Raw genomic sequence first — 14,859 nt, forward strand, 5'->3', positions numbered from 1 at the left:
CTTCCCAGTCCCTTGTGGTGCTTTTATATGACTGGTAGCCCAGAACACTTATACTATCCATCACCACAAGTGAAGATGTGTTGTGCTACATTATACTGATAGTATATTTTAGCTCTATTATAATCTTCTGAGACCAAATATATATGATCCAACTGGGAACCAGTGGCTCATATCTGTAATGTGAGCTACTCAGGAGGCTGAGATCTAGAGGATCAAGGTTCAAAGCCAGCTCAGGTAAGAAAAATCTATCTACAATTAGCCAGGAAAATGCTGGATTAGAGGCAAGGCTCAAATAGTAGTGTGCCAGCTTTAAGCAAAAAGCTAAATGAGAGTGAGAGGCCTTGAGTTCAAACCCCTATCAGAGCACATACACAGAACACATATGAACCATCATCATTGACTAAATACAGAGTACATGACTATATACTATTACTACACCCTAGAAAAACAGGGCTATCTTTCAAGTTGCAGCCACTCTCTCACTTCTCAAAGAGTTGTGACACCCAGAAGCTTTTTACATTTGTTCTTATTTTTATGGATTCCACATTCCTTTTATAGTTAGTTCTAGGGAAGAGATGAAGAAACATATGGTAATTCAAAAACTTGGCAGGAATGGGAAATCAAGCCAATAATTGTTTTATTTATATGGTTTTGGCAGCAAAATCATGTTTATTAAAAAAACTGAACTATATTTCAATTGTTCGAAGAACCCTAAGCCAACGTAAGATCAGTATTAAAAGCAGCATACTGGTAATTTTCTTAAAGATATGGCATAGAAGAATCAAATGTGACAGTGTAAAAAGATAATCACCTCCTTTTCAGAAACCACAACTACCTCCAAATAAAGAATATGACCCATCTGACATATTGAATGGATATTTATTTCAGGACATGCCAGGTCAAAATAAAACCAAAGAGTCAATCCTTGCTTTTAACAATAATATTGTATTATAAAAGCACTTTACAACTCCATCCCATCTTTGAGTATAAGTTACGGGTATGTGGGCTAATGATTTTCTGAAAGCATTTCTCTATTCAGATCCATAATCCAAGTGCTCTCTGAATATTACAAGGTGACAGTAAGTGAGAAGTGGAGGACAAAGAGGAAGATAGGGCAATAAGGTTTCCCCAGTGAAGGGTTTTGTTGCAATGAGTAGATGAGGAAGTATGAAGTTATTTTTCTTTTCATCTTTATACTGTGTTAAGTAATGCTTACAACATAAATTCAGCAGGCCTTTTCTGAGCTGTAACTCAGAAGTTTTTCCCCTGCAAACAATGTATTTACAAGTGTGTTTATTAACTTTCACAGCAATCTCACAATAACTAGTAAAGATTAAAAGGGTGCACTCCTAGTATACTGGTTTGCAATATTTTAAGAGAAATACATATTGCCATGGTGATGAAGCTCTAAACAGATTCAACAAAACACAGAAATTTAAAGTTTTTAAAAAAGAAAAAGAAATAAATATCACCAAAAAGATTAATTGTAGCTTAAATATAAAACTAAATCACTATTAACTAAACTATACAGATCTAATAAAAAGAAAGACCAGCCTGAAAGACCCAACATTTAAAAATGCTAAAAAATAAGGCATAAATCTGTGTAATATTGACTTTTTATTTCCATTCTTTTTCCTCTTCAATATATATATGCTTTTTCTAATCTGCTGTTAGGGGCTTACAAGAAAATTTCCACCTTCAAATTTGACCTCAAGTATCCAGTATAGAGTATTTGTTATACTGTGAGGGTTCTTTCATTCATTGGTAAGCTTCAGATATCATTATTTCTATTAGTTATAGTAATTTTAACCATGGTACCAAATTTATTCTTCCACTGGTTTTTCTTAAAGGAATTTGTCTTTTATAATGCCTTGCCTGCATAGCATTTTTTAAAAAAGCAAATAAAAATGAGTGGTATCTATTGCTTAGAAAGGTCAATGTTGGTGTTGGGGACTGCGTGTGCACATGTAGAGAGTAACTATCATGACAATTTAACAGGCTTGGGAGAAATATCTCATTAGCTTTTTATGATTTTATCATGAGGAATTAAGTATTAAAAACCTGTTCTGAAGCACCTGGTTACTTTTCTCTCCCAGAGTCTAATAAAGAACATTCAAAAGGGTCACAAATACATTTTATGTTCCCCTATTTTTAAGTTCTCAGTTCATTTTGAAGATAACACCAGAACCCTTTCCTCATTCAAAGCACTGCCCACAATAGCTGAGTTCTGACCTCAAAGAAAGTCTAAGTAATTTATATCAGTGTTTAAGAATAGTTTTGGACATCTTGGCCCACAGCCTAGAGCAAGCCAAAGGTATTTCTAGTGGCTTGGTTGGACAATCGTTTGTCTCTTGTTTGCTTTGTGGGAGGATACAAACAGGGATAGGAAAAAGGAAAGGTAAGAAAAGCAGGGAAAGGTCAAGTGGGTAAGGGACTGCCTCTGTGAGCATACAGCTCATTAACCAAGCCACACTCATAACAGTTGAGGTTTCCATCATTTTAAAGCACATTATCGTTAACATTAAAAGGGAAGAAATGTTAAGAAAATGCATCTAATCTTTGAAGTTATCACTGGAATATGCTGGAATCTTTTGGCTTTTTTTTAAAAAATATAAATAATGAAGACACTGACTTTTTTTTGTGCTTGTGAAGCTAATAGATCATCTCCACGAGACAGGCAGCAATGATGAATTGCAACACGTTATTACTGAAGGGAAAGATTTAAGCCAATATTCACACTGCAGTCAATGAAACAGAATGGGGCCAAAGCAGTGAGCTTCTGCAGATGGGTTAAAGATGCCTTGGGAGATTAGCAGGAACAGCCTCCTTCAGTGACTGGTTGCTCCTGAGGTTTTTCCAGTTTTATGTCAATCACTGAAACAAAAGTTAAGGAGTAATAATTGGAAAAGCATAATTCTGAGTCCACTGAATTCTGACATGTTTGGAAAATCTTGAGCCTTCTCAGCATACAAGATGCTCAAATGAAAGAACTTGCTTATATCTGTTATTCTACAGGAGCAAGGAACTATATGAAGATGATATTCCTTATAGAATTATCTATACAAAATAAACGAATTCCAATAGTAGGGGGGAAATTAATAAATAATGGCACTTCAGTAGACCACGTTATTCTATTAAAAGTAATAAAGACCTGGAAAACATTTATAAATGGAAAGAGGTAAATACTAAATGTTATAAGTTGCGTAGCTTAATAATAATGTTTTCCTATTGAAAGAGGCTATATAAGGAAAATATAGAATGCAAATAACAAAATCCTGAGAAATAACTGTTAATAATGAAACACATCTAATGATATTCCACAAAGTAGAGGTTAAAATGCAGTTTTGCTCTCACTTCTTTTTTCCTCTTCCCTTCTCTTCTCTCTTCTCTTCCTGTCCCTTTTTCCTTCCCTTCCCTTCAACAATCCATTCCTTTCCCTACACCCTTCTCTTCCTTCCCTTCTTCCCTTTTTTGGGCAGTATTGAGGATTAAACTCAAAGGCCTGAACTTACTAGGAAAGCAAGTACCTTACAATCTGAGCCATATCTCCTTTGGCTTTGTTTTTCAGATTTTTTTTTGGTAACTTTGCTCAGAGCTGGACTGCAATCCTCCTGTTTGTCTTCTGAGTAGCTAAGACCAAAGACTTATGCTATCATAGGCTTGTTCAGATTTTTTTTTTTTTTGGTCGGCCGTTGGGCTTGGAACTCTGGGCCTGGGTGCTGTCCCTCAGCTCTTCAGCTCAAGGCTTAGCGCTCTACCACATGAGCCACAGCGCCACTTCTGGTTTTCTGGTGGTTTATTGGCGGTAAGAGTCTCACGGACTTTCCTGCCCGGGCTCTGCCTCCTGAGTAGGTAGGAGGATTACAGGTGTGGGCCACCAGTGCCCAGCCGGTTGTTTTTGAGATAGGGTCTTGTTTTTGCTCCAGCTGGTCTCAAACCTTAATCTTCCTTTCTGAGTAGCTGGGATTGCAACTATATGCCACACTACCTCTCTCTGAGTTTTTTCTTGCCCATGCAAAGGGAGAGCTCAAAAATGCTAGAAGTAGGAAAAGTAAATATGATATACTGTAGGAGGAAAACCTAAAGTTAATGGAATTTAAACTGAAGGAAGAGACTGAGATTCTAAATTTCCTGCTCACTGAAAAGCAGGCAAGTGGCAGGGAGCAGGGCTCATACCTATAGCTAGCCACTTACTTGGGAGGCAGAGAGTAAAAGCAAGTCTAGGTAAAAAAGTTAATGAGCCCCATTTCAAACCAGGCATGGTGATTCATGTCCTCATCTCAGCTCTGCAATAGATTATAGAAAGGTCTAAGGCTGCCCCAGGTAAAGCTTTGAAAACTAAAGCAAAAAAGGGCTAGTCATGGCTCAAGTGGTAGAATATGTGCTTACAAAGTACAAGGCTTGAGTTCAAACCCCAGTACCAACTACCTAACCCACCAAAACAAACAAAACCAAAATCCAAACAAAATAAAAACCACTACTCTCGCTGAGTAATTATTGTGACCAGCTAGCTGTAAAGAGTGTACATGGATAACTAGAACCCAAATGCTGTAGAAAAACCTTGTTTCTATACACTGAAGCCATCAATTCTGGTCTGTAAAAGGCAATAGTCTAACATTCCTTAGCCAACCAAATAAAGGTCTAACTACTAGCAGTAATAATTTTCTGAAGAACCAAACAGGATACTGTCTTCTCTGCTTCTGTCCTGGGTGCTTTCCATTCCAGGCAAAGCTGCTGCTACACGTCGGAAGAGCTGTGGGAGAGAGGTATTATCAAGGTTGATGACTCAGGATCACAAGTTAAATGATGTGGCTTCTGGGTTATTCTTCTCTTGGACTCTAAAATGCCTATACTTTCTATGAATAAATATGTGAAATACATGCCAAATACAAAGAGTGAATAAAGTCATGGTCTCTGCTATCATATGGTAAGACAAGATATTAACGAACAGTTCTGAAATAAGCAGCAAAATGTCATGAAGTACTACAGAAACTCACAGAGAACACATCATTCATTTAGTAAGTGGAAATTCTAACTTTTATAAAGGATTAAGTTTCAAATTCAATGTATTAAATCTATAATGAAAGTTTGTATAGTCAAAATTACCATTGACAATTACTTAGAAAAGTACTATTACAAATCAATTTAAGACCTCTGAAACCAATGCAGCTGGCCTTTCCTCTACCATCTGAAAGAACACCAGGTGAAGTAGGTGGGCTGTTTTTTAGTATGATTCTAAAATATCAAGATCAGTATAAATACCCCCAACTGGTGAGATACTGTTCTTTAGCTTTTTTTTTTTTTTGGTCAGTCATGGGCTTGAACTCTGGGCCTGAACACTGTCCCTCAGCTCTTCAGCTCAAGGCTAGCACTCTACCACTTGAGCCACTGCACCACTTCTGGTTTTCTGAGTGGTTTATTGGAAATAAAGAATGTCATGGCATTTCCTGTCCAGGTTGGCTTTGAACCGCAATCCTTAGATCTCAGCCTCCTAAGTAGCTAGGATTACAGGCGTAAGCCAACAGCCCCCAGCTTTACTATGCTCATCTTAAATGTGTTTTTTAAAAAAACTGGTTGTGGGGCTTGAACTCAGGGCCTACTTCTGTCTTTGAGCGCTTGTGCTCAAGGCTAGTTGCTCTACCACTTTGAGCCACAGCTCCCCTTCCAGTTCTCTGGTAGTTAATTGAAGAGTCTCATGGACTTTCCTGCCTGGGAAGGCTTTGAACTTTGATCCTCAGATCTCAGCCTCATGGGTAGCTAGGATTACATGTATAAGCAACTAGTGCCCAGTTTAAATGTATGTTTTTAGTTTTGTTTTTTTGTTTTTGTTTTTTGCACTTGTGGGATCTGAACTCAGGGCCTGCCAGCTGTCCCTGAGCTCTTTTGCTCAAGGCTAGTGTTCTACCACTTTAAGCCATAGTTCCATTTCAGGTTCTTGAGAGGTTAATTGGAGATAAGAGTCTCACTATGACTTTTCTGCCCTGGCTGATTTTGAACTGCCATCCTCAGATCTCAGGCTCCTGAGCAGCTAGGAATACAGGAGTGAGCTACCAGAGCCTGGCTTAAATGTGCTCTTAAAATAAAACTTTGGGGGCTGGGAAGGTGGCTCAGTGGTAGAGCGCTTGCCTTTGCATGCCTGAGGCCCTGAGTTCGATTCCTCAGCACCACATAAACAAAAAGAAAAAAGCCGGAAGTGGCGCTGTGGCTCAAGTGGTAGAGCGTTAGCCTTGAGCTGAAGAGCTGAGGGACAGCGCCCAGGCCCAGAGTTCAGGCCCCATGACCGGACCCCAAAAAAAAAAAAAAAAAAAAAAAAAAACAACTTTGGTTTCATTCTTTCATGTGGGAGTTCCAGGAATTTTTCTTCCTTGACTAAATTATATAAGCCAACAAAGCACAAATTCTAGAAATGGAAACAGAATTCTAACATATATGTAACACATTTTGTAAGTTAAGAAGGAAGCTACAGTAGAGCTGGTGGTTCATGACTGTAATCCTAGCTACTCAGAAGGCTGTGATCTGAGGATCACAGTTCAAAACCAGCCCAGATAGGAAAGACTGTGAGACTCTTATCTCAAATCAGCCACCAGGAAACTGGAAGTGGAGTTGAAGCTCAAAGTGGTAGAGAACTAGCCTTGAGCTGAAAGAGTTCAAGGACAGCGCCTAAGTCCTGAGTTCAAGCCCCAGGACTATTCCCCCACCCCCCCCCCAAAAAAAAATCAAGGAAGTTACAAAAGAAATTTTAAAAAGCAGTTCTGTTCCAAGAATTCCAATAGCAATTTATACTGTGAGATACATTTGAATGACACCTAACTCAAAATAGGAAATTAACTCATGTTTCAAATACCCCTTTATACATACAGTTGAAGATAATTCATTACAATATTTTTAGTGTACCTGTGTTTTGACTAACCTGACACATTTGGTCAGGTGTGAAATTTTCCATTTGTGGTATCAAGTAAGTTATCAAAACATCAAGATTTTGGAGCATTTTTTATTAGGATGTACAAGTTATACTTCAAATAAAGCTGTTTAAAAATGCTAATAATCAGCATCCGATGAGTTACCTAAATTTGGAAACTATTAAACCTAATAAAGATATTAGCCATCAATAGTTTTCTTTACAAGCTATGTGGTAATTCTAAAGATTCCAATCCTGTAAATATTGATAGAAGGACATAACTTCTACTTATACTAATTTTATAGTAGGACATGACTTTTTTTTTTTTCCTGTCAATCCCGGGGCTTGAACTCAGGGCCTGGGCCATGTCCATGAGTTTTTTTTTTTTGGCTTGAGGCTAGCACCCTACCACTTTGAGCTACAGTGCTACTTCTCATGGACTTTCCTGCCCAGGCTGGCTTTCAACCATGATCCTCAGATCTCAGCCTCCTGGATAGCTAGGATTATGGATGTGAGCCAGCAGGGCCCGGCAAGACATAACTTCTATTATTCAAAATCCTAAATTGTCTGTAGGCTCTACAGGCTCAGCTACTTACACTTACTATGCATTTCAGTTAGGCTCTAGGAATTTTTTTATATTATATATTTATGGTTTTTAAAAATTTTTTCAGTGCTAGTTCTGGGGCTTGAACTCAAGACCTTGTGCTTTTTTGTTGTGTGTCTGTCATGGGGCTTGAACTCAGGGTATGGGCACTGTCTTGAGCTTTTTTTGCTAAAGGCTAGCACTTTGAGCCATAGTGCCACTTCCAGTTTTCTAGTGATTAACTGGAGGTAAGAGTCTTGTGGACTTTCCTGCCAGGCTGCCTTTGAACCTTGATCCTCAGATCTCAGCCTCCTGAGTAGCTAGGATTACAGGCATGAGCCACTGGTGCCTGGCTTAAAAGATTTTCAATTTTTATTACTTTAGTAAGTGGTATGCACTATAGCAAGTCAGGTAACCATTACTCTATGATATTGCTTTGATTAAGTAAGCCAGTGAGCTTTTGGCTGACTCCTATTGCAGAAAATAGTCTGGTAGCCAGGCTCCGATGGCTCACGCCTGTAATCCTAGCTACTCAGGAGGCTGAGATCTGAAGATCCCAGTTCAAAGCCAGCCTGGGCAGGAAAGTCCATGAGGGAGGGAGGGAGGGAGGGAGGGAGGAAGGGAAGAAGGGAGGAAGGGAGGAAGGGAGGGAGGGAGGAAGGAAGGAAGGAAGGAAGGAAGGAAGGAAGGAAGGAAGGAAGGAAGGTAGGTCTGGGAAGGTGGTTCAGTGGTAGAGTGCTTGCCTTGCATGCCTGAGGCCCTGGGTTCGATTCCTCAGCACCACATAAGTAAAAAGAAAAAAGCCGGAAGTGGCGCTGTGGCTCAAGTGGTAGAGCACTAGCCTTGAGCTGAAGACCTGAGGGACAGCGCCCAAGCCCAGAGTTCAGGCCTCATGACCAGACCCAAAAAAGGAAGGAAGGAAGGAAGGAGAGCGAAAAGTCTGGTAATAAGGTGAGGAAAATCTATCTACATTTTCTTACTGTTCCCCACAAAACACTCCTACTATAAACACCAGTATATTCTTACTCTTTCTCTCTCTTTGTCAGTCATGGGGCTTGAACTCAGGGCCTGGGAGATGTCCCTGAACTCTTCTGCTCAAGGCTAGTGCTCTACCATTTTGAGCCACAACACTACTTCCAGTTTTTGAGTAGTTAATTGAAAGGAAGAGTCTCACAGGGACTCTTTTGACTGGACTGGCTTTGAACTGTGATCCTCAAATCTCAGGTTCCTGAGTAGTTAGGATTACAAGTATGAGCCCACAGGCACCCAGCTACCAGTATTTTCTTTTTTTTTTGGTCTGGTTGTGGGGCCTGAACTCTAGGCCTAAGCACTGTCCCTCAGCTCTTCAGCTCAAGGCTAGTGCTCTACCACTTGAGCCACAGTGCCACTTCCAGCTTTTATTCTTTTTGCTTATGTGGTGCTGAGGAATCAAAACCAGGGCCTCAGGCATGCAAGGCAAGTGCTCTACCACTGAGCCAATTTCCCAGCCCTACCAGTATTTTCTTAAGCAACCAAAATGCACTTTTTTTTCTTTTGTCAGTCATGGGGCTTGAACTCTGGGCCTGATCTCTGTCCTTCAGCTCTTCAGCTCAAGGCTAACACTCTCCCAATTGAGCTACAGTGCCACTTCCAGTTTTCTGGTGGTTTACTGGAGATAAGAGTTTGACAGACTTTCCTGCCAGGGCTGGCTTTGAACCTTGATCCTCAGATCTCAGCCACCTGAGTAGCTAAGATTACTGGCGCCCAGCCAAAATGCACTTTTATAATCAGTTAAATACTTGCTTTATTTATTGCAGTCTTGCCATCATCAAGCTCTGAAATAAGGGAAGTTTACCTTTAAAACAATGAGGTATGAATGAAGAATGAATATCGGAAACTTATAACTTTATAATGATAATACAATAGTTATCTTACATAAAATCTAAGAAGTTTGGGCAAATTATTTCCCTTTTTACAAAAAATACAAATTTTTTAATATAATTTTTCACTTCTTTGACAATATGTTGCTAGATCATGAGGCCTGCTGTTGCTAGCTGTTGCTAATTGGAAGAAAATCTTACACTAGAGAATAGCAGGCACACACAATTATTTCATGTTTTCTCAATTTGGTAACATCATCTCATACTCAAAGGACACTTACCTGCTTTACATTGTATCCTGCTTTTGCACTGGTTTCAATAAACATGACATTCAGTTCTTTGGCTTTTCTTTCTCCCTCCTCAATTGACACTTGCCTGTAGTAAAATGAGTCAAAAGACAGACAAATTCTTACTTTGTAAATATAACCTTAAGGTGGCAGGGAGAGTGCTCAGGCCCAGAGTTCAAGCCCCTACTGACAAAAAAAAAGAATGTGTTTAAAACTTTGTAGCAATGTAGCTCAGTAATAGAATACTTGCCTAACGAGCACAAAATTCTGCATTTAATCCTCAGAATTGCAACCCACACCCAAAACCTACACTTAATTGTGTACATTTTCCTTTATGTTAAATCATATGCATTTAGCCTTGTAACTGAACTCTCCTCTCTTTCTCTCTGAGCTTTACAGTTCAAAGCTAGCATTCTGCCACTTGAGCCACATCTCCACTCTGGCTTTTTGGTGATTAACTGGAAATTAAAGAGTCTCAAGGATTTTCCTGCCCAGGTGGCTTTGAACTGGAATCCACAGATCTTGAATAGGTAGGTTACAGGCATGAACTACTGGCACCTGGCTGTGTAAAATAATCTTCATTGCTAGACACCACCAAAATGTATAAAACTACTACACAACTGTTAAAAATACAATTGTTTTCAAATTTTAGACTACTGTGAAAAATATTGCTCTAAACATCTTTGCGCTTAATATTTTGTGTACTGTGGGTCATTTTCATTAGGATGGATTTGTGGATTTCTGTAATTGAACAAGTTGGTAAAAGGCATGAATGATAAAACCTCTTAATATAAAATGATACTTTTACAGGGTATATAATTAGCAGTGTTTCAAATAGGGAGTTGTTCAAGTATTAGATTATCTCCTTTACTCTGACATTCTTAGTACCTTGTTGGCATATAGGTACTCAATAAATATGTAAATGTTCTAATTAAACAGATCTCAACTGACAAAAATTCTTTCTACAACACAGAAAATAGCAATGGAGGAAAATTTTCATAAGCTTCCATCACATTTATCTACCATTTTACCTGTGTGTCCTTATATTCTACTGTTCAATTACTATGGAGTAACTGTCCTTACTCCCAAAACTTGTGTACTAGATTCCATTACCCTCTTGTCTCCAAGAAGGTATTATGTAGGGGGTAGAGGCATGATTCAAGTGGTAGAGCATCTGCCTAGCAAACACATAGCCCTGAGTTCAATCCTCAGTTCCACAAAAAAATTAAGATTATGATTCTGTAAATTCTCCATGCTCTAAAAACAAGGATATTATTACCTAACATCTCAACGTTTAGGATTTTACTACATTAAATTGTTTTGTTCTCTCATTCTCTCTATATTTGTACGTATAAATAGAAATACTTAGAAAAATAATCTGAGGATTGTGGTTCAAAGCCAGCCCAGGCAGGAAAGTTCATGGGACTCTTATTTCCAATTAACCACCAGAAAACTGGAAGTGGTGCTGTGGCTCAAGTGGTAGAGCACTAGCCTTGAGCTGAAGAACTGAGGGATAGCGCCCAGGCCCAGAGTTCAAGCCCCCTGACTGACAAGCTCATAGACTCTTGCTCTGGCTGGCTTCTGTGATCCTCATATCTCAGCCTCTTATGTAGCTAGGATTACAGCATGAGCCACCAGCACCTAGCTAATTTTTGAAAAACACTTAACAGTGTGAGAGTAGATTGCCAATATACAGATATTTGTCCCAAAAACCTCAGTACTATGAATTTCCTAATAAATAATGACAATTTCTTAGTATCAATATCATACAATCATTAAATCTACAGATTTTATTCAGGTTCTGCCAACTGTTGTTTATAGCAACTACTTTTCTAAACAGAATTTTCTCAACTATTTAGTTATCTTGTCATAATTATTGGGGGAGGTGTGAGAACAGGAATGAGAAGGAGGAATGATTTAAACATATGACAGTAATTGTTCATCATCAAATTTGCCTATTTTTTAACTAGAGCTTCTTTGAGTTGGTTTATCAAGTCTATTACCTAATAATCTTTTTTTTTTTTTTGGTTGGCTGTGGGGCTTGAACTCTGGGCCTGGGCCCTGTCCCTCAGCTCTTCAGCTCAAGGCGAGCGCTCTGCCACTTGAGCTACAGCACCACTTCCGGTTTTCTGGTGGTTTATTGGAGATAGGAGTCTCACGGTCTCTCCTGCCTGGGCTGGCTTTGAACCGTGATCCTCAGATCTCAGCCTCCTGAGTAGCTAGGATTACAGGCGTGAGTCACCAGCACCCGGCTTTACCTAATAATCTTCAATGGCTTCTGTAATTTAAATATAACAGAATATTTCTTCAAATAACCCCGCCTACCTTCCCACCCCTGGGGAAAAAAGTGTGTTTTTAGACTACTTTGAGTAGTTTCATTCATTCATTTTGGTGCCAGTACTAGCACTGAATTTGAGGCATAACTACTGTCCCTTAACTTTTTCACTCAGGCTGGAATTTTACTTCTTGAGCCACATCTACACTTCCAGCTTTTTGGTAGATAACTGGAAATAAGAGTCCCATGGACTTTCCTATTCAAGCTCGCTTTGAACTGGGATTTTCAGATCTCAGCTTCTTGAGCAGCTAGGATTACAGGAATGATTTACTATGGTGGTCAGGTGTGACTTATACCATAGGAATAGCTTTTTATTTTATTTTTATTTGTGGATGGTTAGCTTGTTTACTTAAGTCTTTACATATTCTAAATAATGTTACAGCAAACAGGCTTGTAATATATAGTTTATATTGTGTGTATGTGCACGTGTGCATGAGTGCATGTGTGTGTGTGTGTGTGTGTGTCTACACTGTCCTGAGGGTTGAATTCAGGGGCTGTCCCTAAGTGTGTTTTTTCTTGAGGCTAATGTTCTACCATTTAAGCCACAGTTCCACTTCCAGCTCTTTGGTGGCTAACTGGAGATGATCCTTAGATCTCAGCCTCCTGAGTATCTAGGATTACAGATATGCGCCAACTATGCCTAGTGCCCAGCATAGTTTGTATTCTTAACAATGTATCTTGGAGAGATACAAGTTAGATGTTAGAGAGGGGAAAAAACAACTCTGTTTCTTATTGTGTTTACATCACTCTATGTTGGCCCAGTTGTCTATGAGTATACATTCCCCTGCAGTCTTGCTAACAGAGAAGTTCACCAAACTTGAAATCTTGGCATCTGAAAAGAAAAAATGTTTGTCTATGTAGTTTCAAATCATAGAGTTTTGAGATTTGAACTTAGGCTTTGAAATTGATAGTCGGGTACTCTATCATTTAAGCCAGACCCAGTCCTAATTTGTATTTCTCTCAGTAAGAGGAAGATTGTTTTATAAATATAATTTAGAGCTAAATATTCCCTCTATGAACTGTGAATATTTCTATTTTTCTAAGTGCTGTTTTTCTTTTTAGAAGTCTTTTATTACCAATTAGATACTTCTTATATAATTTACAGATACTTTCTCCTAGTTTGCCACTTACTTCATGGTGTTTTCATATAATTGCATTTTATTAATATTTGCACTTATTTTCTGTCATGGTATTAGCATTATAAAGCATTAGAATTTGGTCCCATACTTTTTTTTTTTTTACATTTAAATCTGGTTTGTGAAATCTGTTCCTGTAGGAGGACTTGAACCAATTTTATCTTTTCCTATAGGTTAGTTATCCCAATCCATTTACTTACTTTCCATATGCAAATAAATGTATTTCCAGATTTTCTTTTTTTTTGCGGTCTGGTCGTGGGGCCTGAACTCTGGGCCTGGGCGCTGTCCCTCAGCTCTTCAGCTCAAGGCTAGCGCTCTACCACTTGAGCCACAGCGCCACTTTCGGCTTTTTTCTTTTTGCTTATGTGGTGCTGAGGAATCGAACCCAGGGCCTCGAGCATGCAAGGCAAGCGCTCTACCACTGAGCCACCTTCCCAGCCCCATTTCCAGATTTTCTATTCAGCTCCATATACTAGTAATGCTGCCAGACCTTGTTTAAGTATAGGCTTTATAAATATTTTAATACATAAAATGGCCAAATGCCCATCTGAATTTTTTTTTCAAGTCTAGCTTTAGGAAAAAATAGCTAGGGGCATCTGATTATTGGATATGTTCAATTAGAAATAAATTTGCGAAGCCAGGTGCTAATGGCCCATGCCTGTTATCCTAGCTACTCAGGAGGCTGAGATCTGAGGATGACAGTTCAAAGACAGCCAGGGGAGGAAAGTCTGAGACTCTTATCTCCAAATTGGAAGTGGCAGGGTGGCTCAAAGTGGTAGAGCACTAGCCTTGAGCAAAAAGAAGCTCAAGGACAGTGCCCAGGCCAGAAAATTAACATCTTTACATTAGGTGTTTCTATCCAAGGGCAGAATATGTCTGTGTATATGTTCAAATCTGTATTATTTCCTTAGTGTTTTTGTTTTCCTAGTATAGATATGAATAGTATGTCAGTTTTACCTGAACTCTTTTACCATGTTTGTTTGCGGTTAGAAGTAAGATTGCTGGGCACTGTTGGCTCATACCTGAAGATCATGGTTCAAAGCCAGTCCAGGGAGCAGAGTTTCTAAGACTCTTGTCTCTAATTAGTGACCAAACAGCTAGAAGTGGAGCTATGGTTAACTGGTAAAGTGTTAGCCTTGAGAACAAAAGCAAAGGGACAACACCCAGTTCCTGGATTCAGGCCTCAGGACAGGAACCAAAAATCTCCAAATTTCTAATTTTGGTAACTAATTCTTACTCTTCATTTAATTTGACCTGAAAAAGGATTTGCATAGTTTATCCATCTCTCTTTCCCTTTCCACCCTTTTTTTTTTTGTCGGTCGTGGGGCTTGAACTCTGGGCTTGGATGCTGTCCCTGCACTCTTCAGCTCAAAGCTAGTGCTCTACTGCTTGAGCCACAGCACAACTTCCGGTTTTCTAGTGGTTTATTGAAGATAAGAGTCTCACAGAATTTCCTGCCCTGGCTGGCTTTGAACTGTGATCCTCATATCTCAGGCTCCTGAGTAGCTAGAATTACAGGCGTGAGCCACCAGCGCCTGGCTCCCTTTCCACCCTTAACATATCATATGCTCTCTGCAGTACTGGGGCTTGAATTCAGGGCCTCATCCTTACTAGGCAGGCATTCTACCACTTCAGTTATGCCTATAATTCATCAATAACTTCTCTTTAAAACATTTTCAACTTCCTCTAGAATATTTTACCCTACCCAATATTTCTCCTACTTTTGTGGCCTTCTTTTCTTCCTTTGCTCAGGCAGTTCTT

At 39.2% G+C, this 14,859-nt stretch overlaps 1 protein-coding gene across 2 annotated transcripts in view; it reads right to left on the minus strand.

Annotated features, from left to right (window-relative positions):
• Positions 1-860: 860 nt before the first annotated feature.
• Positions 861-14,859, minus strand: part of Rab6a (RAB6A, member RAS oncogene family) — a 63,859-nt gene continuing 49,860 nt past the window's right edge. For both annotated transcript variants that reach the window (XM_013014120.1, XM_013014122.1), the window contains exons 6-8: positions 9,622-9,715; positions 4,687-4,753; positions 861-2,874 (exon numbers count right to left, since the gene is read on the minus strand). In XM_013014120.1, the coding sequence (XP_012869574.1) occupies positions 2,810-2,874; positions 4,687-4,753; positions 9,622-9,715 (226 nt within the window). In that variant the 3' untranslated portion in view covers positions 861-2,809. The remainder of the gene's footprint in view (positions 2,875-4,686; positions 4,754-9,621; positions 9,716-14,859) is intronic.

This window comes from Dipodomys ordii, unplaced genomic scaffold, assembly GCF_000151885.1.
Source record: "Dipodomys ordii isolate 6190 unplaced genomic scaffold, Dord_2.0 Scaffold22, whole genome shotgun sequence".
Classification (NCBI taxonomy): Eukaryota; Metazoa; Chordata; class Mammalia; order Rodentia; family Heteromyidae; genus Dipodomys; species Dipodomys ordii.